Below are 26730 nucleotides of genomic sequence, written 5' to 3' on the forward strand. Positions count from 1 at the left end.
ACTCTGGGACCATGGAAACGCCCAGTGGCGTATCTCTTAAAGAAGCTAGATCCGGTAGCCAGTGGTTGGCCTGCCTGTCTAAGGGCCATAGCAGCTATGGCTCTACTAGTGAGAGATGCTGATAAACTAACCTTGGGCCAAAACCTGTCAATAGTGGCCCCCCACGCTTTGGAGAGCATAGTCAGACAACCTCCCGATCGCTGGATGACAAACGCCAGAATGGCACATAACCAGAGTCTCCTCTTGACTGAGCGTATCACCTTCGCCCCACCGGCCATCCTAAACCCTGCCACCCTGCTACCCGAGGTTGACAGCTCGGTGATCCACCAGTGTGGAAAAATACTGGCTGAAGAAACATCCAGCAGACCGGACTTGACTGATAAGCCCTGGCCAGGGGTGAAGACCTGGTTCACTGATGGGAGCAGCTTCGTGGTTGAGGGTAAGCAAAAATCGGGGGCAGCAGTGGTAGATGGGAAAAAGACAGTGTGGGCCTCAGCTCTGCCAGAAGGAACCTCAGCGCAGAAAGCAGAACTAGTGGCTCTAACACAAGCCCTAAAACTGGCAGAGGGACAACAAGTAAACATCCATCCTGACAGTAGATATGTGTTTGCTACTGCTCATATACACGGTGCTATCTACTGACAGAAAGGGTTATTAACCTCAGCAGGTAAAGACATTAAGAATAAAGAAGAGATTTAAAACCTTTTAGAGGCAATCCACCTTCCAAAAAAGGTGGCTATAATCCATTGTCCTGGCCATCAGAAAAGAACTGACTTTGTTGCTAAAGGAGATCAGACGGCTGACGTTGAAGCAAAGAAGGCTGCTCAGGGACCCATGATTTTAGCCGTCAAACTCAGGCTCAAGGTCCCTGACCCTATTAAGCTGCCATGGGCTGAGCCAGTGCCCCTATCAGAGGAAGAAAGCCTACATTATCTATCTGGGCTTCATCAGTGGACCCACCTGGGACCCGAAAAGATGATGGAGATAGTGGCCCAGTCTAAGTATAAGATTCCAAGGCTGAAGAAACTAGCTCACAAGCTAGTACGAGAGTGTAGAGCATGTGCTTTCACAAACGCCGGTCACCATCAAGAGGTAAAAGGAACCAGGCTGCGGGGAGACCGACCTGGTTCATATTGGGAGGTTGATTTCACTGAAGTAAGACCAGCCAGATATGGTAACAAATATCTCCTAGTGTTTATAGACACTTTCTCAGGATGGGTTGAGGCTTTTCCCACCAAAAAGGAAACTGCTACTGTGGTGGCCAAGAAGATACTGGAAGAAATTCTACCCAGGTTTGGAGTACCAACGATAATTGGGTCAGACAATGGGCCTGCCTTTGTCGCCCAGGTAAGTCAGGGATTGGCCAGACAATTGGGGTTTGATTGGAAATTACATTGTTCTTACCGACCCCAGAGTTCAGGACAGGTAGAGAGGATGAATAGAACCATTAAGGAGGCCCTGACTAAATTGTCCATTGAGACCAGTGGAAGTGATTGGACAGACTTGCTCCCTCTTGCCCTATTCCGGGTTCGAAATACACCCGGAGTCCTGGGACTTACTCCTTTTGAGATTCTTTATGGATCCCCACCTCCCATCTATGAGACCCTTGAGAGTGTAGCACGCTCTGATGATGGCTATATTCCCCCTCTGCCTGTTCTAGCCCAACTAAAGGCCTTAGAAATTGTAAAGAAGGAGATATGGGGAGCTTTGAAGAACTCTTATGCTCCAAAGGAAGACCCAGTGCTGCACCAGTTTGAGGTTGGAGACACCGTACTAGTGAGGAGACATCGGACGGGCAACCTCGAGCCACAGTGGAAAGGCCTGTACCTGGTCCTGTTGACCACCCCTACAACAGTGAAAGTGAACGACATAGCCTCGTGGATCCACGCTTCTCACGTGAAAAGAGCACCTCCAGACTCTCAGCAAGATGAATGGGCCTTGGAGAAGACTGATAACCCGCTTAAGCTGCGCCTGTGTCATAAACGGTGCTCTGAGTAAGAACCCCAATCCTCATACCCCTCAACAACTCATCTGGCAAATTGAGGACCCAATTACTGGCACCGTTATAAACAGTACCCAACAGGTTGTCCCTCTGGGAACATGGTGGCCTGCCCTATACTTCTGTCTCCATCAGATCAACCCTGCGGCTAGGAGTTTCCCCCCAAACTTAGTGCGCAGCTATGGGTTTTACAGTTGTCCTGAGTCTGATAAGGATACACATTGTGGGGGACCCCAAGTTTTCTTCTGTGGGAAATGGAGCTGTGTCACCTCGAATGATGGAGATTGGAAGTGGGCTACATCATCCACTGGGGATAGACTGACTTTTTCTTTTGCTAACTCAGGTCCAGGCCCACATGCAATAATGGGACTGTATAAAGACAAGCCATGCTCCCCAACCGATTTAGACTACATAAAGATGCAATTCACTGAGAAAGGAAAAGCGACAGACTTTTCTAGATGGTACAATGGTGTGACCTGGGGCATAGTTTTTTTTTATAAATCTGGAGGTGGGGTGGGATCTCGCCTTCTTGTCCGCCTAAAAATAGAGAGCCCTCCAGCCCAATCTTTAGGCCCCAATAGTGTGTTATCTGAACAGAAACCACCCCTACCAGCTGCCCCAGTGGCACCTCCTAGGCCCATGGAAGGTAACATCCTCGGTTCCATTCTCACTCCAGCCACATCCATTCCAAGAACTGGACAGAGACTGTTAAATTTAATTCAGGGAGCCTTTACTGTATTAAATGGATCTCAACCTAACATAACTAAATCCTGTTGGCTCTTCCTCTCCTCTGGACCCCCTTATTATGAAGGTATTGCAACGACAGGGGCTTTTAACAACACCACCAACCACAGCGCTTGTATATGGAACAGTAGAAGTAGATTAACCCTTACTGAAATTTCAGGACAAGGGATCTGCATAGGAAACCCACCAGAAGCTTATAAACATCTATGCAACCAGACTCTTAAGAACCCAAAGACCGCTGTTAACAGATTCTTAGTACCTGAAATCGATAAATGGTGGGTTTGCAGCTCTGGGCTAACACCATGTGTTTCCACTGCTATCTTTGATGAGAACAAAGATTATTGTGTACTTGTTCAGTTAATCCCCCGGGTTTATTATCACCCCGCAGGTACTCTTGAACGTGAGTTTGAGATACACCCTAGACTCTTCATCAGGGAGCCTGTTTCCTTGACTCTAGCTGTTATATTGGGCTTGGGAGTGGCTACAGGTGTAGGGACAGGTGCTGCTGCATTGATACAGACCCCTCATTATTTTCATCAGTTAAGAACTGCCATTGATGTAGATTTGAGAGCTCTGGAACAGTCAGTAACAAAGTTAGAAGAGTCATTGACATCCCTCTCAGAAGTTGTTCTACAAAATAGAAGAGGACTAGACTTGCTGTTTCTTAGGGAAGGTGGCTTGTGTGCTAGTCTAAGGGAAGAATGTTGCTTCTATGTAGACCATTCAGGAGTGATAAAAGACTCTATGAGTAAACTCAGAGAAAGGTTAGACCAGAGACAAGAAGATAGAGAGACTTAGCAAAGTTGGTTCAAAAGTTGGTTCAATAAGTCCCCTTGGTTGACAACCCTATTATCCTCCCTTGCTGGACCTTTTGTGATTTTACTCTTGCTTTTAACCATAGGCCCCTGCATTTTAAATAGATTAGTGACTTTTGTTAGAGAAAGGATAAATGCTGTTCAGCTTTTTGTGTTGTGCCACCAATATTGAGCTTTAGGTCAAGAAAATGATAATTATGACACTGGAGTTTAAACTTCTCTAAAGATCCAAATCGGAAAAAGTGGGGTGAGAATAGACTTATTAATAATTGAGTTTTTATGATTAAAAACAGCCAAATCGGAAGAAGTGGGGATGTAGAGTGAAAAATTATAAAGGCCATTTTATGAAATATGTAGACTTTTTCTTTGCCCTTAGACCTAGGCAGAAGTGCAGATTCCAGAACGAGGAATTGAATGTAAGATTTTCACCACCCCAGGACACATTCCAGGTGAAGGACACTCTGCCCCTGAATCAAGCCTCAAACAATAGGCCCACCTATGGTGGGAGAGGCCCAAGGCAGGAAGACACATTCCTGACTACAGATAAAGATGCTGCCACCTAGGTGGGGCTATAGCCGTAAGATAGTTAATCTGAAATAGTTGGTAATGGCAGGATAGGACATAATGACATGATAAAAACCACATTTTTGAGAAGAATGCAGGGTGATTTCCACATGACACTAAACATTCAGGGTGGGTTTCTCTGGAATGTTTCGCTATTCTTATGTTATGTATCCTTGGCAACCCCTCACTCCCTCCCCACTCCCCTGGTTTGTGGTTTTTCCCTTTAAAACCCTCTATGAACTGGATGTTGAGGTTGGACCTTACTCCTGCACGAGTACGTGGTCAGACTGCTGGCTGCCAGCTCTTTCCCTAATAAACCTCTGCTGATTGCATCCAGGTATGGTTTCTTGTGATCTTTGGGTGGTCGTGATTTTCTGAGACTTGAGGAAGGGTCTCCCGAGTTTGGGGCTCTTCAACACTACTACTCAATTTCTAAATAATCAAGGAAAAGGAAAACCTAACCAGATAGGCATAGCCCAAAAATGTTATTCTTGTGGTCAGCCTGGACGTATTCACAGACAATGTTCTAACAGAGCAGGAGGTGCTATTAATTTCAATGCTCCTAACTCTGCTCAGAACAGAAACCCAAACAGATGTTTTTCACTGTGTCCTCATTGTCAGAGAAGCTTTCATTGGAAAAATGAAAGTAGATCCCGATTTCATAAGAATGGCACTCCCTTATCTGGTGACATTGTAATCTCTAACAATACTGGAATCTTATCTAAGCAGGGAAACTGGGTGAGGGGCAACCTCAGGCCCCTCAAACATTAGAGGTATTACAACAGCCTCAGGCGACCAATACATTTGTCAAAGAACTATACACAGGAAGCACAGGACTGCCTCTCTTACCGGTTGTAAGCTCTGGGGGGTGGGGATGTTGAGAACCATCTCTTTTCTTGGCGTGGACAGCTACTGTTGGCCTTCCTTCTAGATATAGCCGAGGTAGTTGACTTCAGTCTTGCAAAGATAGGCTTTCCTGTCAGATGCCCGATACCCCATGTGACAACCCCCCCCCCCCGAGGTCCTGTAAGAGATTCTGGGTCTCTTTCTGGCACCCCTCTTTCATTTCTGCTGCAACCAGAAGGTCGTCTATGTACTGTACCAGAGTTATGCCTGGGTTATTAACTCTGTACTCACCCAAGTCTTCCTCTAGAGCTCCATCAAAGATAGTGGGGGAATTTTTGTAGTCTTGAGGCAGATGGGTCCATGTGAGTTGTCCATGAATGCCTTTCTCAGGATCATGTCATTCAAAGGCAAAGTACTTTTGGCTTTTGGGGGCCAGAGGTAAGCTGAAGAAAGCATCTTTCAGGTCTATGACATAATACCATTTCTGATCTGGGGACAGAGAGCTTAATAGAGTATAAGGATTAGGCACTGTAGTGTGTATGTCCATCATTCTGTAGTTGACCTCACATAGGTCCTGAACAAGACAGTAGTCATTTGACTTTGGCTTTCTCATGTGCAATAGTAGGGTGTTCCAGGCTGACTGGCATGGCCTAAGGACTCCCAAGGCCACTAATTTCCGGATCTGTGGAGTAATCTCCTTCTGTGTCCCCTGTGACATGGGGTATAAGCAGACTCTTACAGGGTCTGCTCCTGGTTTGAGTTCTACAAACACAGGGGGTTGATGTTTTGTCAGTCCCATACCTCCTGTTTCTGCCTACACCTGGAGAAACTTTGCCAGCCAAACCTCCAGATCTTGTTCAGGGGTTCCTGGTGGCTCGTATAGTCTATATTCAGTCTCAGAGGCTAGGTCAATTGTTAGCACTTGTATTGGGTTACCATTCTGTTCTGCCAGCTGGATTTCCCCAGGATTAAAATGAATCTGAGTTCTCATCTTGGCTAGCAAATCTCTCTCCATTAAGGAGTAAGGGCATTCAGTAATGACAATGAATGAATGGGCTACCCTTCCCATTCCCAAATCCACCATCCTTTGAGTAGTCCATGAATATTGTTTGGCCTCAGTGGCGGCTTGGATACAGGATTTTTTTACTAGACAGTGGTCCTTCAGCCTTCAAAAGCACTGAATGTTGAGCTCCTGTATTTACCAGGAAATCTAAGGGCTTCCCCTATCTAAGGGTGACCCTGGGCTCCGGGATGGGATCTGAGCCCAGACTTCCTCAGCAGTCTTCTTCCTCGGTGACCATGGTCTTCTTTGTGCAATTTTTCCATTGGCATTCTTTGTCCCAATGCCCGTCCTTTTTACAATAGGCACATTGATTCTTACCAAACGCTGGCCAGTAGGTGACCTTCTCCAGATCCTGGCAGACTGTATCCTATCTCCAGCCTTGAGCAGGCCTGAAAGACCTTGTTTACCACAATAGACCAAATAATAGGACCTAGGTGGAGTTACCCATCTTGGCTGCACTTACAACCTGCTACAGGAACTTAGAAGAATAGACTGCCTGCTGAGCTTGCCTTGAGACATCTCTGGCTGTGACAAATAATGGGTTTCCCCACCCATCTCCTGCTGCGACAAAGGATGGGTCCCCACACCCATCTCCAGTTGAAACAAGAATGGGTTCGGTGGGACTATCCCTTTAAATTAGAAGAGCTGAATATTAAACTTTGGGCCTTGATCAGAAAACTATGTCTTGGCTTCATGCTTTTCTCACCTCTCTGTTCCCTCCTTTTTCATTTCCAGCCCCCCTTTCTGGTGAACCCAGTTTGTCTGTGGCTGCAGGTGCCTACAAGTGGGGCCTCGAATGAGGGACCCACTGAGAAACGCTGTCTTAGGTGGAGCTCCACAGAAAATAGAAGAAGAATATCTCCCACTTGGTAAGTAATGAACAAACTCTGATACCAGCTCTAGTGATCTTTTGGAGGCCATGTTCCAAGTGTGTTTTTAGTGGATACGGTCTAGGCTGAATAGGTGTGGACACAACACCGACTTCACCTAGTGGATGACAACAAATTCTAAACAGGCATTTGTCCACAGCCTAAAAGAGCTGCTTCAGTCTGGAGGAGCAGGGTTTTCTTATTTATTTATTTATTTATTTATTTATTTATTTATTTATTTATTTGTGTTGATTAGCATTTTAATTTTTTTAGATGAAACAGAACACAAGAGAATAGACTAAGAAAATATTACAATGTGCCACATATCACAAGAGCAAATACTGGCCTTTGGGACTTTCCTTTCAGTTAAATATGTAAATCCATTTGTGTGTCATGATATAAATACTGGCCACAGTTGCTTCAAAATAATTAATGTTCCAGACCAGGGACACAACCATGTGGGAAGATCAGGAGGATACGATGCAGAGATGGGTGAAGATGATGAGTTTTAATGCCCCAGCCAACACCCACAGTCACATCTGGCACCTTAGACATCTTGATATTTGACTATGGACTTTCATACAGAGTCAAGCAAAGTGCAGAAGCCCCTGGTTTCGTGGGCAACACTCCTTCAGAATGCTAGAGAGGAAGGCAAGGTGATTACATCTCATATCAAAGTACTTTTTATTCTTAAATACTTTGATCTGCGCTGGTTTCCAAAAGGCTCTAACCCCAGGCCCCAAGGGTTCATTTCAGGAAATGTCTTTTCATGAGGGGCCAGCTAAGCAGCAGGTGCCTCTCCATGGTCACCTCTAATAAAGGACATATACAGCTAGGTTTGCACAGGCAGGAAAATTGTGACACAAACTGCTTTGGTGGTATGAACTCCGTAGTGTTTCTTCACTGGATTTTCGTAATAGCTTCATGAATGTAGGTAGCGACATAATCTAGATTCTTGGTGGTCAAGCCGCACATGTTGACCAGACTGCTTGGCAGGAGATAGATGTGCTTCTCTGTGGGGAGCCGCCAGAAGGAGGATATCATCCTTGCAGCCATCTTGAGCCATATACCCTGAGAAGAGGCTTGTTACAATAGCCTACAACAGCTGAGCACACTCTGATAACATCTTGCTTTAGATACCCAGGATTTTCCCTTGGGTGTGTGAGACTTAAAGGTTTGTGACTTAAGGGTGTGACTTAGAGATCTGATTTAGAGACAAGACACAAGGGCATGTTTAAAGGCATGACTTAGAGGCGTGGCTTAGAAGTGAGACATATAAAAGGCGAGAGGCAGACAGAAGGTGGAACAGAGAATCAGACACTTCAGAGAGTACAACTTGGAGTAGGAATAAGGCACTTGAGTCTTGGCACTTGGAGGAAGAGCTTGGAATTAGACATTACACACTTAGCACATGGAAGAAGGAACTTGGAACTTGGAAACACTAGGGACAAGAACTAGGGACTAAGAACTCAAGACTTGGAACTTGAACTAGGAAGAGAGACTGAAGAATAAATGGAATTGAATTACACTCTGTATGGTCTCCATTCTTCATGTTCATCTTCACTCTCTCTCTTGCTGAACCCCAACCCATGGAACAGAGCTGCTTGGAACAGTGCAGGACAAATGAGCCCCCAAGGCTTTTGGGATTGCTGGTTCCAACACTGACAGAATGGTCTGAGACAATTGTCCCCAAATGTGTGGCAGCTTGGGCACAAAACTTCTCATTGACTATGTACTCAACTTGCTTGGGGTTCAACCAGTGAAGCTGAACATTCCAATCTGCTCAGTGATGTGAGACCAAGTCCCAGAAGTCTTGAGAACTTCTAAGCATGCCCTGAATTTGGATCTCATGGTCAGAATCTGGTCAGCCATTGTCTTCACATTACCTTTCCACTCCTTAAAGAGCTCTGGATCAGAGAGGGTGGTGACCATGATCCAAGCTCCCTGGGCTGGGGATTGGACCACTTGATTGGTACAATCTTCTTCATCTGGGAAAGGACCCACAGGATGCTGTCAGATTCTTTTCTGACCACGGTCAGATTCCCCACTGTCTCATTATAGAGCCTGAAGTTCTTGGAGAAGGACTGGGCACAGAAGGGCTTGAAGCCTTCAGACACAAAATAGTAAGTAGCCCATGCATCTTTCTTTAGGTCTCCAGATGCAAAGCCCTGATAGGCTGAGTCAAAGAAGGGAAACAGAAAATGGCATAGTGTTTGTAATAAAATTTAGAAGTTATTATCTATTTTCTTCTTTGGACTTGTCTTCATTTTCCAGATCCTTCAGTAAGCAGGCTTTGATTCATGGCAGCAGTGATCTGCTTCCACTCCTCTTGAGTTGGTTTGGTCCCCATTTGGTTGTGTGCACAGGCATGGAGGACAAAGATAGAGACCTTGGGAGTGTTCTGCAGATCATTCAGAAAACTCTGGAGGTTAAGTCCTCTATTCTTTGCATCCCAGTAGCAGTAGGACTGAATGTCTTTAAAACAGTGGCAGAAAACACAGCATAATGTTCTTCCCAGTTGGCGATGATACATAGATTGGTGTATTCTTGTTGTCTGTGCGATTGTACCATCGCCCTAAGAAGTCAGTTCTAACTAGAAGTGTGCCTGTCCCTGCCAAAGACTGCACACCTCCCACAGGCCAGAGGTTCAGTCCATTATCATCAAGGCAGGAAGCATTGCAGCATCTAGGCAGGCATGGTGCTCCTAATAGTGCTACTCCCTAGGCCAAGCATAGTCAAACCACCACAGATGAAGTACTAGAACATTTATCTAGCATGTGAAGGGATCTGGGTCCAATCCCCTAGAGAGCAAGCGAGAGAGAAAGAGAGAGAGAGAGAGAGAGAGAGAGAGAGAGAGAGAGAGAGAGAGAGAGAGACACAGAGACAGAGACAGAGACAGAGACAGAGAGAGCACTGTCATGAGCAGGGTTTTCAAATCCTATGTTCGACAGATTATTGGCTCAAATAGATTCATGTTGCCCATGGTTCCCACAAGAAGGAACTTTGAATAACAAAACCTGGGAAAGAGGTGGAGAAGTTTTGAGAACCACCCAGGCAGATCCTAATACTGTCTGCATCTGGGAGCTTATGAAAGATGCTATTGATAATAAAATAGATAAAGAGATCTTGCAGGCATTAGCTGCTGCCCAGGCACAGCTTGAAGAAATTCAAGAATGCCCATCAGAGAGTACTTTTACAGAAAAAGGCCCTCTCAACTCTAAATTAGAGAATATATAGACCCAGTACACCTTTTGGCTCAGATAAAAGAAATTGGAGATTGTGATGATGAATTAGACCCAGAGGAGGGAGCTGATTTAAAAGAAAGGGCTACCAAATATTACAATGAAGATTGGCTTCCCTATGTACCTACCACTCCACCTATGGTCTTGGATGCATTAGATGCTGCCCAGATGGACATGAAGGTATATAAATTAGAGATGGAAATTAAACTGTAGAAATTGACTAACAAGCTACAGGAGGTAAAGTGTTTATCAGGTACAATAAAGAGCAATGATTTTGAGATATGCCAATCACCTTTAGAAAGAGCTGTGAATCAGGCTTGTAGGGAGAGGCAAGATATATCTGAAGTGTTAGCTTTTCCTGTAGTTCATACAATCGACCATCAGAACAAAAGAGTCAGACAATATCAGACATTGGAGTTCAAAGTGATAAAAGAATTAAAACCAGCTGTGGCACAATATGGGCCTACTGTCCCCTTTACACAAGCTTTATTGGATACTGTGATAGAATCAAATTTAACCCCCCAAGATTGAAAAACTATATGTAAGGCTACTTTGTTAGGAGGAGATTACTTACTTTGGAGCTCGAAATAGTGTGATACAAGTAAGAGAACGACTATAATGAATGCGCAGGCTGGCAATGCAGATTGGGATATCAACATGCTTCTAGGAGAAGGTCAATACAAAGGTAATGCTAATCATGTCAGGCTACTTTCAGGAGTGTATGCACAGATTTCAATGGATGCCCCCCATGCTTGGAGTCAATTACCTATTAAAGGGTATCTCAGTTGGACTTTACCTTGTATTAAACAAGGCCCTGATGAATCATTTCAGGAATTTGTAAACAAGCTGCTGAAAGCAGCAAAGCAGGGGGTAGAATTTTTGGAGATCCCCAAGCAGGAGTTCCTTTTGTTACACAATTGGCTTATGAGAATGCTAATGTCCCCAGCGGGGCAGCTATCCATCCATACAAAGCAAAGACAGACTTACATGGATACATTCATCTTTGCACTGAAATTGGGCCCTCATACAATTAGGTCCCTTGCCTTACAAGGGACCACTGTGCAAGCAATGTTTTCACAGAACTTTAAAGATAAAAGATGTTTTAAATGTGGAGATTTAGGTCATTTTAAAAATGATTGTTCCAAAACAAAGGCACAAGCATACAATCAGGTATTGTGTCAGAAGTATGTCCTCCTTGCAAGAGGAGTTAGCCTAGGGAATGCAAATCTAAAACAGATAATCAGGGTCGTTCCTTGTTAGAAAGCCAGTGGAGGGGTCAGCCTCAGGCCCCCAGGACTTAACATGCAACAGCTTATGGGGCCATGAAGCTGTTGCCAAGTCAGGGAAATGTATTTCTGAACTTTTCCCAACAACCCCAGGAAATACAGGACTGGACCTCAGTTTCACCACCTAGATGGTCCTGAACTCAGAAATGGGAGTTCAAACTCTGCCCACAGGAGTTTTTGGGCCCTTGCCTTCAGGGACATGGGGATTACTTTTGGGCCAAAGCAGCAGTATTGTAAATGGATTGTAAATTTATCCAGGTGTTATAGATAATGATTATGAGGGAGAAATTAAAATTATGGCTGCTTCCCCCCATGGCATTATAACTGTATCTGCTGACAAAAGAATCGCTCACCTTATTTTAGTTCCTTTGCATCTGGTTCCTTCCAAATTTGTTAAGAATGAGAGAGGACAAGATGGCTTTGGTTCCTCTGATGTGTACTGGGTTCAATCTATTACTAGCAAGAGACCTAATCTTAAGCTAATTGAAGGAAATCTTAACAATTGAAGTAAAATATTTTGAAGGATAAATAGAAACTGAGGCTGATGTAACAATTATTAGAAGACAAAATTGGCCTTCAGCTTGACCTTTATCTAATACTCTCACTCACCTTCAGGGGACTGGTTATGCCAATACCCTGAAACAGAGTTCTATACTTCTAACTTGGAGAGACAAAGATGGCAATTCAGAACAAATTCAATCTTATGTCCTGCCACATTTGCCTACAACCCTCTGGGGAAGAGATCTCTTGTCACAGATGGGTCTTATTATGTGCAGCCCTAATGAAGTAGTGATTAAACTGATGCTAAGACAAGGATTTTTTGCCTGGCCAAGGACTGGGAAAAGAAGGACAAGGTATTACAACTTTTCAAAGGCCTAAGCCTCATTCTAGCACTAGAGGTTTGCGGTATTTTCTGTAATGGCTACTGTCTTGCCTGCATCCCATGCTGATAAAATTCAATGGCCTTATAATGTCCCAGTGTGGGTTGATCAGTGGTCTTTATCTAAAGAAAGAATAGAAGCTGCCTCATCACTTGTGCAGGAGCAATTAGGGTTAGGGCACATAGTAGAATCTTAGTCACCTTGGAATACTCCAATATTTGTCATCAAGAAAAAAAATCTGGGAATGACGACTGTTACAAGATCTAAGAAAGGTTAATGAAACCATGGTACCTATGGGAGCTTTACAACCTAGTCTTCCATCTCTAGTAGCCATTTCTAAAAAAATATTATAAAATAATAGTAGATTTGAAAGATTGTTTCTTTACTTGCACCCTTGCACCCTCAGGATTATAAAAGATTTGCTTTCAGTGTTTCTTCTATTAATTTTAGAGAGCCAATGAAAAGGTCTTACTTTACCTCCAGTCTCCCCTTTAGGTGTCAACCCAAGAAGCCTTATGCCCAGCCATATTTGGCAAATGGATGTAACTCATTATGCAGCATTTGGATAATTGAAATACATACATGTCTTTATTGACACTTGCTCAGGATTCCTTTTTGCCTCTCCACATATGGGAGAAACCTCTATAAGTGTAATTGATCATTGGTTACAAGCCTTTAATGCTATGGGATTAGCTAAAGTCATGAAGATAGAAAATGAGCCCGCTTATACTGGAAACAACTTTACATTATTTTGTAATGAATTTGGAATTGAACATAAAACTGGAATTCTTTATAACCCAATGGGACAAGGGATTGTTGAACGTGCACATTGCACTCTGAAAAACTGGCTTTTAAAAACTAAAGATGGTAATTATAGCCTCCAAGGTCACCAAAAGCACACCTTGTTTTTGTCTTATTTGTTTTCAATTTTTTTTGTAAACTGATGCTAAAGGTCAGTCTGCAGCAGATTGCCAGTGGCATCCAGTTACTTCTAGCTCATTTGTTAGGGTCAAATGGAGAGAGCCCCTAACTAATACATAGAATGTTCCTGACCCTGTTTTAATTTGAGGTTGTGGTTTGGACTGTGTTTTTTTCACAAAAAGAAAACGGAGCCAATGGCTGCCTGAAAGATTGGTCCATCAAGTGGACACAGGTCCTGCACCTAATGATTATGATTCTTATGATGAAGATGGCTCAGAATCTCTATCAACCAGCTGAGTTAACCTGGCATATAGTCTCCACTCTTACTGGAAAGTAAGTGTTTATTATCACTACTGAAAACTACCCACTATATTATACTTGGTGGCCAGGTGTGGGGAGCCGACAGAAGGTGACTATCATCCATGCAGCCATCTTGAGCCATATACCCTGACAAGAGACTTGATTACAACAGCCTACAACAGCTGATCACACTCTGATAACATCTTGTTTTAGATACCCAGAATCTTCCTTGAGTGTATGAGAGTTAAAGGTGTGATTTAGAGTTAAGACCTAAGGGTGTGACTTAAGGGTGTGACTTAGAAGCATGGCTTAGAAGTGAGACATATAAAAGGCAAGAGGCAGACAGAAGAAAGCAACAGAGAGTTAGGCATTTAGCACTTGGAAGAGAACTTGGAACTGGGAAAGAGACTAGCAATTGAAACTAGGATTAGGACCTAAGACTTAGTACTAGGAAGTAGGGACTTGGAGAGAAGAAGAGAGACTGAAGAATAAACGGGATTAAATCCCAATTTGTCTGGTCTGCATTCCTTGAGTCCGAAATCACTCTCTCTCTTGCTGAACCCCGACTTGCAGACCAGAGGAGCTTGGGGCAGTGTGGGCTCTAATAATTTAGCCTCAAGGCTTTTGGCAGTGCAGGTTCAACACTGATAGAGCTGTCTGCAATATTTTAGCCCCCAAACATTGGGCAGCTCAGGCCACAACAGCCAGACTTTTTTTTTGTCTGATCCCTGCCAGTTAACAGTTGGTTTAGATAAATGGAACAGTCCCGCTTACAACTTTATTTCCTACACTGCTTGGAAAATCCTGTTGCTTTAAACCTTTGAACCTTGTATCTCAAACAGATTGGTTGCCTTCACACAGGATCGCTCTCAGCAAGCTCAGCTATTCACTATGGCAGTTATCCATCACTATGAAGAATTGCATTGAGTGCATGTTCACAGGTCCTTTGGTCTGAATATGTCTTTGGTCTGTATGGGAAAGATTGTGCCATAGATGGCCAGTTAGTCAAAGACAGGTAAGAGTGTTCTTGAACTACTATAGACCTAAGACAGAGGCATACATCAATAGTGCTATGTATGTTCTCCATGAAGGGTAAAAGGAGCAATATAGACACCAACCTAAGGCAGGCATGGTCTCCTGGATACTCTTTACCCTAGGTGAGATGAAATCTTGTGTCCCGTCCAGCTGTTGGTACTGCTCATTTTCAGAAATCTAATAAGGGGGAATTGTGCCCTACTCCCAGCCTTCAGCAGGCCTGAAAGACCCTGTTTACCATAAGAGACTAAATAATAGGACCTAGGTGGAGTTACCCACCTTGGCTGCACATACAACCTGCTATAGGAACTTAGAAAAATAACTGTCTGCTGAGCTTGCCTTGAGACATCTTTGGCTGTGACAAAGGATGGGTTCCCACATCCATCTCCGGCTGAAAGAAGAATGGGTTTGGTGAGGCACTTCTTTAAATTAGAAGAGCTGAGTATTAAACTTTGAGCCTTGAACAGAAAAGATTGTCTTAGCTTCATTCTTTTCTTGCCTCTTCATCCCCTCTTTTCATTTCATCTCACCTTTTAGGTGAATCTAGTTTATCTGCAGCTGAGACAGCTACAGCCAACAGCCTTCTTTGGGCTCCCTCCCTTCTGTAATGTTCCAGAGCTGCTGCTTTCTCTCTTTCCGGTCTGGGTTATCATTGGCTAGCAGGACCTTGGCCAGATCCCTGTTTAGTATCTTTCCTGTTTTAATCTTTTTTCATCTTTAGTTTCTCTGTTATGGAACACTTTCTCCACAACCTCTACTAAATCTCTCAATGACTTTTCTCCTAGTGTTTTGTTTGTTTGTTTTTTGTTTTATTTTTTTTTATTGGATATATTATTTACATTTCAGATGCCATTCCGTTTCCCCACTTCCCCTCCCTAGAAAACCCCTATCCCATGCCCCCTTCTCCTTTTTGCTTCTATACAATTTTTCAAAAATATTAATCAAAGGCTTTATAAGTTTTGTAATGCTCAATATCAAGATGCCCATACATTCAGATTCCCAATACCTAACCTAGATATATCAACTATCTTTGACTGGCAGAGACACTTGAACATCTGCCTCCATGTTCCACCACTCTCATTCTTTCTCCCATCACCTAGCTCTTCCTCTCATTCTTCTCTTCCTCTCTGTATTCCCACCTTAGCTCCTCCTACATATCACCCTTCCTGTTAAAATAAAACTTTTCTCTCAAAATACAATTAGAGCATAAGTATACCAATTTGTGTCAGTAAGGTACAAGATAAACCTAATACCCAGTCCATTATTTTTTTTGACTAATCAGAACCTCTGTCATCTCTCCTAACTAAAATACTTAGTTCTGAACCTGGCTTTTTCCTTGGCTTTAGAATGAATGTCAGCTGAAAACCATCCTCTCAAATCTTTTCTCTCAAAGTAAATAGCCAGGATTGGCTATGAGACTGTAAGTCTTCAACCCGTCAGAAATCAAGAATGACTGAGTTAACTGAAATTATGGGAAGAACAAAGCATAGCTTCTAAAACTTCGCCAATTTATAGAGACTGCTGAACACCTGGACAGTCCATATACTACAAAACGTTGGAGCATCCTGTCTTTAGCCTTCTGGCCCAGGATCATCTGACAGACCTACTGATGCAGAATTATTAAGGGCTGATTATTCTGCCTTGGTAGATATAATCAGTTGACTATTCAGCAAGTGTCCTTTTCTGGATAGTAATTTGACTGTAGATGCAAAGAGGCAATTCTTGCCTAGTGGCTGTCTCACCACAACTGGAGTAACTCCAAAGATGCTCAATTTCTTCTTAGAATCTAAGACAGGAAGCTGTCAGGAGCAGACAGGTCTCTAATCAATATGAACATTAATACAGAAATGTTTGTAACATCAATTCTGTGAACTTCTGATGTTTTGAAAACCAACTATTTATGCAAGGCAACCTGTACTGTTGTCTGTTATCTCCTCTCAGCTATTTCTAAATAAAATATAGAAAACACCCTAACAATAAACTCAAAGCCATGAACTTGCTATAGGCCCTTAACTCACAGGCTAACCATCTCAAATCATTCAAAAAAGTTAAAGAAGGACTGGGTCTAAGCCTTGTATTCCTAAATGTGTTATATAGGCACAATGTCCATGAGAGTAACAATATTAATCTCACTTTTATATCAATAGAAAGCTCTTACCAATGAAAACCTTAAATTTGAAATCAAAGTAAATTTTGTACCATTTAAGAAATTATAACTTCACCTTAATAACAATTGTCCATATTTCTACCAATAAGTTATGGCTATGCAATAAATCCTAGCTAATCCTCCCTGTTCCAACAATACCACTACATTTCCCTAGAAAGACAGCCCAACATTAACCACTTCAGTCCCCAACCTCAGGGAATAGGGGTGCTGACTCTTCATTAACTTCTTCAAGCTGATTATGAGCTTTGAGATATTAGAAGAGGGACAGGGGGAAGTGTAAATTGAGAAGCCTCTGATGCTGTGTCTTCACTGCATCCAGCTAGAATACCAGGATATCAGAGTTTTGAGCAGGTCTGCTCAGGTTGCTTGATGAGTAGATACACTGAGGCTGTGTATTCTGCAATATACAATTCTCAAAATAAATTTTAGTAACAAGATAATTTTTTGTTTGAATTCTGAAATCTAGTCTTCTGGCAGCCTGCCTCTGTCATGTCTAATCCATATAATTCTGGGAGTTTCTATTAGGGTGTGCTCCTACCATCCTCCCATTTCTGCCTCCCTGCTCTCAAATTCCCCAGCAGTATCTCCTAGTCTTTCTAACTTCTGTAACTTCCTCTTAATGTCTGGTGCTGACTGACTTATAAATGCCAGTGCCACTGTGTTGGAATTCTCCCTGTCCTCGGGATTCAAGTGTGTATAGAGATGGAAAGCATCCATGATCCACTCCAGGAGCTCTGCTTGGCTCTCATCTCTCTGCCGTGGGGAGATGAAAAGTTTCTTCTGGTGGCCGCCCAACCCCGAAGGTGGGCCACTCTGAGTTGCAGTATGTGTGCATACTTTTTTTTTTTTTGTTTGTTTGTTTGTTTACATTGACCTAGAGACTGTGGCTCTGGGCCTCACTTCCTTAAAATGAGCTAGAATGATGGTAAGTGGATGAGAAGGAATGGTTTGCGAGTCAACCTGTCTCATTGTGTCCATCACAGTCCTGTATAACACAGACCAGACTCGCCGGCAGTAGGCTCTTCTGACTGCAGATTCTAGAGGTCTATTGGGGAATACCAGATGGGATGAGCCCCTCAAATGTTGTGCCAAGGTTTCGGGGTTTCCAAGAGATCTCAAAGAATTGCTGTATCTACTGTAGAGAAACATAAGAACCTTTTATTTCAAACCCAAGTTTGAACTGCACATTGCACAGAGCAAAGTTGCAGCCCCGGGTCTAGGGGAGGAGAGTATATATACAAGCAGATTACATTGTGGGCAGGGCGGCGGGTGAGGGAAGTTATAACGTTTTTCCAAACCAGTCACAGCTGCCTGGGAACGCTCAATTGGCTCGATTTCTCTCAAAGAATGTATGGTTTTTGTTTTTCCCAAGGCTATAAGCCACCTGTGTTGGGGAATGTTTGGCCATCCATCAGAGAGGGTGCCAGCTTCAGGTGGCATGGAGACTGAAGACTGCCTTTGTTTACCTGTTCTCAGGCTGATACCATCATTCCCAGCATGGGAGTGCTATTGGAATGAGGATTTTTGGGCCTTTGGTGCCAGCTGTGTCTTTTGGGAGAGTCAGGTGGTGGGAAGGAATGGGGGGCTTCTGTGTGAGTTGGGGCTGAGGGGGAAGTGCTGAGGTGAGCACCAGCCCCTAGGCTTCTGGGGAAGTGCTGAGGCCGGTGCTAGTTGCTTGGCTCAGCATCTTCAGAGCCTTTCTTTTCCTTACCTGAATCGGTGTACACATATTTCTTTCCATCTGTCTCTCCCATTCCCAGTTTCTACCAGATAACCCTTGTCACAAGAGGATGGGAAAGTATGAGAAATGCAGATCAGCAACCCCATATTTGTGGGCCTGTGACGGTTCCCTTTTCATTTCCCACTTGGCCTTTCCCTGTGCTGCTCCCATGAGTCAACTCTTCTTGCCTAATTGCATGGTCCACACCTCTCAGGCTCTGTTCCTTTTTCCTGGTTTCCTTCCAGAATTTAAAAGGTTAAAAAGTGTTATGTAAATACAGTAGTGTAATGTGTGTGTGTGTGTGTGTGTGTGTGTGTGTGCATGTGGTGTGTTTGTATGTGTATCATTATGAGTGTGTATATGGCATGTTTCATTATGAGATGGTGTGTGTATGTGTTGGTTTGCATGTGTGTATGTGTTTTGGTTATGAGAGTATAACTAGTCTTCAACCCTGTCAGAGATCCAAATAAGGAATTAAACATTACTTGAATATATAAGAAGCACAAAAATGTAGCTTCCAAAATTTAAACAATTTGTAGAGACATCTGATTCCTTAGACAGTTCCCTATATTCCTTATAACACTGTTGGAGCATCTGTCTTCAGCCTTCTGGTTCAGAAGCATCTGACAGACCTTCAGTGAAGCAGGAAATATGAAGGCCTAGCTTACCTTGCTTGGCAGAGCTAAGCTGTTGACTATTCTGCATTTTGTGTTCTTTCCTGTGCAGTATTTTTTTTTGTCTGCAGATGAATTAGGGAAATTCTTGCCCAGTGGATCCCTTGCTACAGTTAAAGAAACTTTATATGGAGGTAATGATTTTAAAACTGTTCTTTGAAGTGTGAAGGAGGTACTGTCAGAAGCAGACATGGATCCTAGTCAAAAGATCTATTAATAATGAAATGCTTTTAAGTATCATATTCTGTGGATCTCTGATGCTTTTGAAGACTATTTTTATATAGTATATCTGAACTGCTAAAGCTTGATGACTCTTAGCTATTTACTATTTGAATAACATTGAAAACCTGTCCATACATAGCATTGGCCTGAGAGGAAGGATGGAGACTGGGCCCTAAGAAAGTCTCTTGATACCATGGGGCAAGGCTCATGGCACTGGACTCTGTCCTTGACCTTTGATTCTTCTCTTGATGTAAGAGAAGCCCAAAGAGCCTTGCCTGAGTTATTCTGGAGAAGGAAAGTTTGTTTATTGCTACCATGTAATATTCTGGCCAGTTGGCCACCCTACTAGATGTTAAAATACTCTGCTGTGGTTGACATTCTCCTCTGGCCTTGACCCCAGTAGTATTCTCCATGCCTGGGCTTCCAGGGGTGCCCCTGAGCAGGAGGTGGCATGGAGGAGCCGTGGGTGGATGCTCTCTAAGTGTGGAGATCTCATGTTAGGGGTCAAGATATGGAGGTGTGTGAGAAAGGCAACAAGGCTGCAGAGGGAGGATGAAGAGGCTGACCACAGGGTTAAGGTCTCCAGGCATGCTTCTTGTGACTCTTATGTGTCGAGAAAGAACTGAGGCCCAGAGGGATGACAAGATCCTTATGTACTGGGCCTGAGTGAGAGGCAGGGTGGGCCTGTGTCGCCATAGGGTGTGGATATTTGGTGTACCATTCTGGACATCCTGGTGTCTCAAAGACAGCTTCCAAATCCAAATGATAATGCATTGGAATGGAAATCCTTTAATATTTTAGAACTAGAAAGGACTGCAGCTACCCAGCCCAGACTCGTCCCTGTGGAGGGAGAACAGGCACAGATAGGAGAGGTGAAGGGCGTCATGATCAATGGTGAACGTTGTTCTACAATGGGCATGTAGGACTCATGGAACAGTATTGCAAGACACTTTGGCACGGCATCAATGCACTTACTCTTGCCGCCAAGGCTTCTCACTGTGGGGCAGGGACTGTTGGATTTACTGTCTGTGGACGTGCCTGCCATAAGGTTGTCTGCACCTAGGCGTCCCTGTTGCTGTCCCTCCAGGCTCCAGGCTGAGAAGCTCACTTCTAGTCACACAACCTGAGTCAGTACTTCTTAGTGTTTTTCTCTGGGCTCCACAGCCCTAGAGCTGGGCAGGAATGCTGAGCCAGCGATGGAGAGAGAGAGAGAGAGAGAGAGAGAGAGAGAGAGAGAGAGAGAGAGAGAGAGAGAGAGAGAGAGAGAGAAGAACACTGGGCTGAACAAACCAGAGTGGGGAGTTGCACAGGACTGACTGACTAAATCAACAGGGAAACCTGGAGTCAGCAGTTGGAGGGCCCTGCCTTCCCTGGTGCATATAAAAGAACCTGGTGTCTGAGGCACCCTCAGCATCTCCAGCCTCCAGTGTGCAGTTCTGTCTTCTCCCTGCTCACTTGCCCACACTCTCACGTTCCTCAGCATGACCTCCTGCAGCCGGCAGTTCTCCTCCTCCAGCTCCATGAAGGGCTCCTGTGGCATCGGTGGTGGCTCTAGCCGCATCTCCTCCATCCTAGCTGGAGGATCCTGCCGGGCTCCCAGCACCTATGGGGGCATGTCGGTTTCCTCCTCTCGCTTCTCCTCTGGGGGAGCCTGTGGGATCGGAGGTGGCTATGGTGGTGTCTTCAGCAGCAGCAATTTTGTTGGAGGAGTTGGTGGTGGATTTGGTGGTGGACTTGGTTGTGAATTTGGTGGTGGATTGGGTGGTGGATTTGGTGGAGGACTTGGTGGATTTGCTGGTGGCCTTGGTGATGACCTCCTGGTGGGCAGTGAGAAAGTGACCATGCAGAACCTCAATGACCGCTTGGCCACTTACATGGACAATGTGCATGCCCTGGAAGAGGCCAACAGAGACCTGGAGGTGAAGATCCGTGACTGGTACCAGAGGCAGCGGCCCTCGGAGATCAAAGACTACACCCCCTACTTCAAGACCATCGAGGACCTGAAGAGCAAGGTGGGTGGAAAAGATGTCAGAACTGCAGTGGCCTTTAGGAAACACACTTCTAGAGAGTCTAATACATAGGCAAGAATACTAAAGACCTTTGGAGTTTAATGGTCTCAGTTATCCAGTGAAGTGGTTGAGGGTCCATTTAGAACATCCATGCCTCAGATAGAACTGGGACCTGACTCTTAATCCCCTTGAGGTTATATTATGCTGCATGCTTAGCTCCTTAAGTCTGGGCCTAGGAACAGGTTGTTGGTAGACATAAGTTCACCCCCATATAACATGAGTGTTTAGATAACTAAGTAATCAGTTGTCAGAAGCTAAAGGAACTTACCTGCTAGTCAGGTGACCACTGGGCCTGGGGTGGCTCCTTTTTATCCTCTCTGTGCATCTCCCTTGAGTAGTAGGGTCTCTGGGTGATCAGACTTAATATCTTTTCATTTCACGTCTAGATTGTTGCTGGCACACAGGAGAATGCACAGACCAGTCTGCAGATCGACAATGCCAGGCTGACAGCTGATGAGTTCAGGCTCAAGTGAGCAGCCAGTATGCTTGACAGAGGGCAGAGGGCAGAGGGCAGAGGGCAGAGGGCAGAGGGCAGACGTGAGAGGGGAGAGGGAAGAGGGAAGAGGGGAGAGGGCAGAGGGCAGATGGCAGAGGAGAGAGGGGAGAGGGCAGAGAGGAGAGGGCAGAGGGCAGAGGGCAGAGGGCAGAGGGCAGAGGGCAGAGGGGAGAGGGGAGAGGGGAGAGGGGAGAGGGGAGAGGGGAGAGGGGAGGAGTGGGGAGAGGGGAGAGGGGAGATAGGAGTGGGGAGAGAGGAGAGGAGAGAGGGGAGAGGGGGGAGGGGAGAGGGGAGAGGGGAGAGAGCAGGACAATAGAGTAGGTTTTTCTATCTTCATCTTTGACCTCTTTCCTCCCAGGTTTGATAATGAGTTGTTCCTGCGGCAGTCCGTGGAGTCAGATATCCAAAACTTGAGCAAGGTGCTCGATGACCTGGGCCTGTCCAGAGATGACCTGGAGATGGTGATTCAGAACCTCATGGAGGACCTGGCCTCCCTTACAAGGAACCACGAGGAGGTGGAGCTGCTGAAGAGTTTGGGGATGGAAGGAAGGTGTGGTGAGGTTCCCAAGAGAGGTGACCACTCCCTTGTGATCTTTCCTAGGAGATGATTGCCTTGAGGGGCCAGACTGGTGGGGACATCAACGTGGAGATGGATGCGGCCCCTGGTGTGGACCTGAGTCGCATTCTGAATGAGATGAGGGACCAGTATGAGCAGATGGCAGAGAAGAACCGCAGAGATGTGGAGGCTTGGTTCCTGAGCAAGGTTGTGACCTGCTTCCTCCCTAGTCCTCCATGACTCCTAGCCAGGGAGGCTTTGGAGAGTCTCACACTTTTTCCTCTCTTCTGTCTCAGACTGAGGAGCTGAACAAAGAGGTGGCTTCTAACAGTGAGCTATTACAGAGTGGCCGCAGCGAGGTGTCTGAGCTCCGCAGGGTGTTCCAGGGCCTGGAGATTGAACTGCAGTCCCAGCTCAGCATGGTATGAAGCATCTGGCCCTAGTGCTGTCCAGTAGTCCCCATCACTCAGGGGCCACCAGGGAATGAGACTGGAACCCCTGGTGGTGTCCTTTCTAGAGTCTGAGAAATTAAAGGTAGAATGTTGGGGAAACATGTTTCCTATATGTCTCTTCTAATTGCTGGTCCATCTGGGGACAAGACCTATGTACCTATCTCAGTAATATTCCCAGGTGTCTTCAGAGACAGTCGTGACCATCACCATTGTTCTTCACCACTCTTCTGTTCCTTCACAGAAAGCAACCTTGGAGAACAGCCTAGAAGAGACCAAAGGCAGATACTGCATGCAGCTGTCCCAGATCCAGGGTTTGATCAGCAGCGTGGAGGAGCAGCTGGCTCAGCTGCGCTGTGAGATGGAGCAGCAGAGCCAGGAGTACAACATCTTGTTGGATGTGAAGACAAGGCTGGAGCAGGAGATTGCCACCTACCGCAGTCTGCTGGACAGCGAGGGTTTCCAGTGAGTTGGCCCTTAGTCCCTGCTCCCAGTACTTCTACCTCTGCTGCTCCCTGCACATCTAATGCTCCTGTGTCTTCTCCCCCAATCCCAGAAGCTCCTCCTCACATCACTCCTCTGGGCAGTCCTCTTCTTCTGGAGAAGGTAAGGCTCCTGGGACCAACAGCTTGACTCTGTAGAGTCAGGGCTAAGGCCCTCTTCCCAGAGTCCTGGAACTCCCTTCTCCTGCTTGGCAGCTTGCTTAGCTGCCAGAATCCACCTCACCTTTTTTTTTCTCTTTTTCAGTCTTCTCCTCATCCTCCCACCAGCCCAGGTCCATCCTGAAGGAGCAAGGCTCAAGCAGCTTCAGCCAGAGCCAAAGTGAGAGTTCCAGGAACTAATCTGTTTTGCGCTGAGCTTCCTGACCCACAGGGCCTCTCATCCTTGAGGCTTGGGACAGAACCCTGTTTTCTTAGTGTGGTCCCCATCTGTCTCCCCTACCCTCTCATGGTTGTAGGCTAATAAAGCTTTCTGGTTGATGCAAACTTGTGTGATGTCTATGTGTAGGGGATGTGAGAGGAGTTGAAGGGACCTCCCAGGAACTCCTCTTTGATTCTGAGACTTAAAGAGGTGCAGAGAACCGACTCTGTTTCAGAAGGGCTTGCAGAGGCTTTGAGAAGTTTTCCATGCAAGAGGTCGTTGGGAGTAGGGGTGGAATGAGGGGACACATTAAGAGAAGACATTCATGTGTGTGGATGGCCACTGTGAAATCCTGAAAATGATGTTTAACTTTCCTTTTCTAGAGACCCTGCAAGGCAGATGAAATTAGGGCCCTTTAGTGGTTGGGAACTTCTAGGATTCAAGGGATACAGGTGCTTTTGTTTAAGACACAGCACCTAACATTTAAACTCCTCTCTAGGTCTACTGTGTGGTTCCAGTTTGCCTTTCTGTTAATACCACTCCACTCTATGTGTTCAGGTATTTCTCCCCTAAAGTGACCTCAGCACTTTGGAGTTGTGCTTGGGAATGGCTCTTCTATCCACAAGTCAACATCACACACACACACACACACACACACACACACACACACACACACACACACACACACACAGTGGGAAAGAAACTTGCAGGGGGCGGGGGGAGAGGTACAGTGGTGGGGTCCCACAGTGGTCTGGGGTCCCGGCGGGCTTCCCACACCACCCGCGGAGGAAGGTTCCACATTCACAGGAAGGTTCCACATTCACACTGCGGCTGCAGTTCAAGGTTCCAAAGACAGGGAACCTGGTGGTGGCAGGCCCAGGTGACACGTGGAGTTTGCCAAAGCTTTTATTGTTCATGTTGTGGTGAATGGGTATAGATGGTATGTGCTTCCCTCAAAAGCCAGGCTCACCTGGCCTTTTATAGGGAGGGAGAAGAGGGGAGGGAATAACTTTATTAGCTATGCCCCTGGCCTTTAAATAACTCATTAATATTTAAATCTCTGGAGGTGTTGACTTGTTAATCACGCCCTCTATGTGCCTGAAGGGCGCAGGTTAAATGGAGTTACCTTGTCCAAGGCCCAACATCCCACTCTCTTTTCTTTCATAAAAAGAGGGGCGACTCTGTATCATCTGTAGTCTGCAAGGTGCAGGTTAATGAGAGATGTGGACCGTGTGGAGTAGTCTGGAATCTGGGACCATAGGGAGATAATTGCTGTCCCTGACAGGCAATGTCCTGTTGGGTCCCCGGCTATCTCAAACCCAGCGGTCTACCAGGGAGACCAAATCATCTCTTTATGGCCCAAATCTCACTCTTTTTTAGTGAAAAATTTGGATGAGGTAGTCAAAAGAAAACACTATGTAGGCCAGAGGGTGTAGCATAACTAAGTCAAGGGTAATGGGAATTGAGGGTAGGGTTTGGAAGGCAGGGGATCATTGAAACAAACACAGGTTGTACGTACAGCTTGAGGGTAATGACATCTGATTAATCTAAATAGACATTATGTTTTCCTCACTAACATGTAACTTTAGCTATGTGACTGGCAAAAGAGTTCATCTGTAGCTGGAAGGTCTGGATCTGTCTTCTGTAGTGAGCGTCTCTGGGTTCTGGTGAGCATCCCTGGAGTCTGGTGTGGGTCTCTGGATCTCAGCATGCTCTGGGGTCTTCAGTCAGATGAGGTGGCTGGAAGAAGGCAGCTTGGCAGGTTCTAGGAGGTGGTGCTGTCTCTGGATCTCAGCGTGTCTCTGGAGTCTGCAGTCAGATGAGGCGGCTGGGAGAAAGCAGCTTGGCATCTCAGGAAGGTTCCAGAAGATGGTGTGGACTCTGTTGGATCTGTGGGTATACCTGTAGGATAATCACAGCAGGGAAGCAGCATCTCTGGCAGGGAGATGTTTGTAAAGGCTGGATATTGAGCATTAAATTGCTTGGGAACAAGCACATTATGGTCTGTCATTAATATCCTGGAAAGGAAAAGGTGTTTGAGGAAACTTTAATCCTGGAAGGTATCTTTGAGTCTGTTTTTGGATGGCTTAGGGAGAAAAACAATGTGAATTATGTATCTGGGATTGACAGCAACAGTTTGTCTGTAAAAGAAATCAGTTGTTAATTAAGACTCAAGAAATGGTGATCAGCACGTTGACTTAACCTGTGGAAGGAAATTAGATGGCTTTTGAACCTTGAAGAAATTATAAAGGTTGAGAAAAAATGTTGGACATATATCATCTCTCCTTCCTCCTCACCTTATTCATTCCTTCCTCTGAATGCTGATGAGTGCCTGGGAGACATCTGCTACCCATTCCCTCTTCCCAATCTCTGTCCATTCCCATGGCTAACACTATTCCTGGAGGCTTTTGTATCCTTGCCAGAAACGTTGTACACATGTCTCTTTCCTCTCTCTCTCCCATTCTTGGTTTCAACCATATGATCTTTCTCACATGTGCATGGTCAGAGTTAGGAAAATGTAGATTAGCACTCTTTACTCATGGGGCTGTAATGGTTTCCCTTCCTTTTCCCACTTGGCCTTTCCCTGTGCTGCTCCCATGTGTCAACTCTTCTTGCCTAATTGCATGGTCCACACCTCTCAGGCTCTGTTCCTTTTTTCTGGATTCCTTCCAGAATTTAAAAGGTAAAAAGTGTTATGTAAATATAGTAGTGTAGTATGTGTGCGTGCATGTGTGTGTGCATCATTATGAGTGTGTATGTGGTATGTTTCGTTATGAGATGGTGTGTGTATGTGTTGGTTTGCACGTGTGTGTGTTTGTACATGTGCATATGTGTCAGTATGAGTATGAGTGTATGTGTTGCTATGAGTGTGTGTATATCTGTGTGTTGTATGTGTATGTGTTGGTTTGCACGTGTGTGTGTTTGTACATGTGCATATGTGTCAGTATGAG

General features: G+C 45.1%; 1 protein-coding gene and 1 pseudogene across 2 annotated transcripts; one reads left to right on the forward strand and one right to left on the reverse strand.

Annotated features, from left to right (window-relative positions):
* Nucleotides 1-7800: 7800 nt before the first annotated feature.
* On the reverse strand, nt 7801-11143 carry LOC117710004 (aspartate aminotransferase, cytoplasmic-like; annotated as a pseudogene).
* Nucleotides 11144-20817: 9674 nt separating this feature from the next.
* LOC117711924 (keratin, type I cytoskeletal 16-like) lies at nt 20818-23760 on the forward strand. Of its 2 annotated transcripts, none has more exons than XM_034507870.2 (8): nt 20818-21360; nt 21804-21886; nt 22272-22428; nt 22515-22676; nt 22766-22891; nt 23163-23383; nt 23475-23524; nt 23666-23760. In XM_034507870.2, exons 1-8 carry the CDS (start codon nt 20830-20832, stop codon nt 23758-23760), a joined length of 1425 nt encoding a protein of 474 aa, XP_034363761.1. In that variant the 5' UTR covers nt 20818-20829. The 2 variants fall into 2 exon arrangements, with proteins under 2 accessions (XP_034363761.1, XP_034363762.1); XM_034507871.2 differs by having other exon boundaries at nt 23478-23524.
* The last annotated feature ends 2970 nt before the right edge of the window (nt 23761-26730 follow it).

Source organism: Arvicanthis niloticus, chromosome 6 (genome assembly GCF_011762505.2).
Source record: "Arvicanthis niloticus isolate mArvNil1 chromosome 6, mArvNil1.pat.X, whole genome shotgun sequence".
NCBI classification, from domain to species: Eukaryota; Metazoa; Chordata; class Mammalia; order Rodentia; family Muridae; genus Arvicanthis; species Arvicanthis niloticus.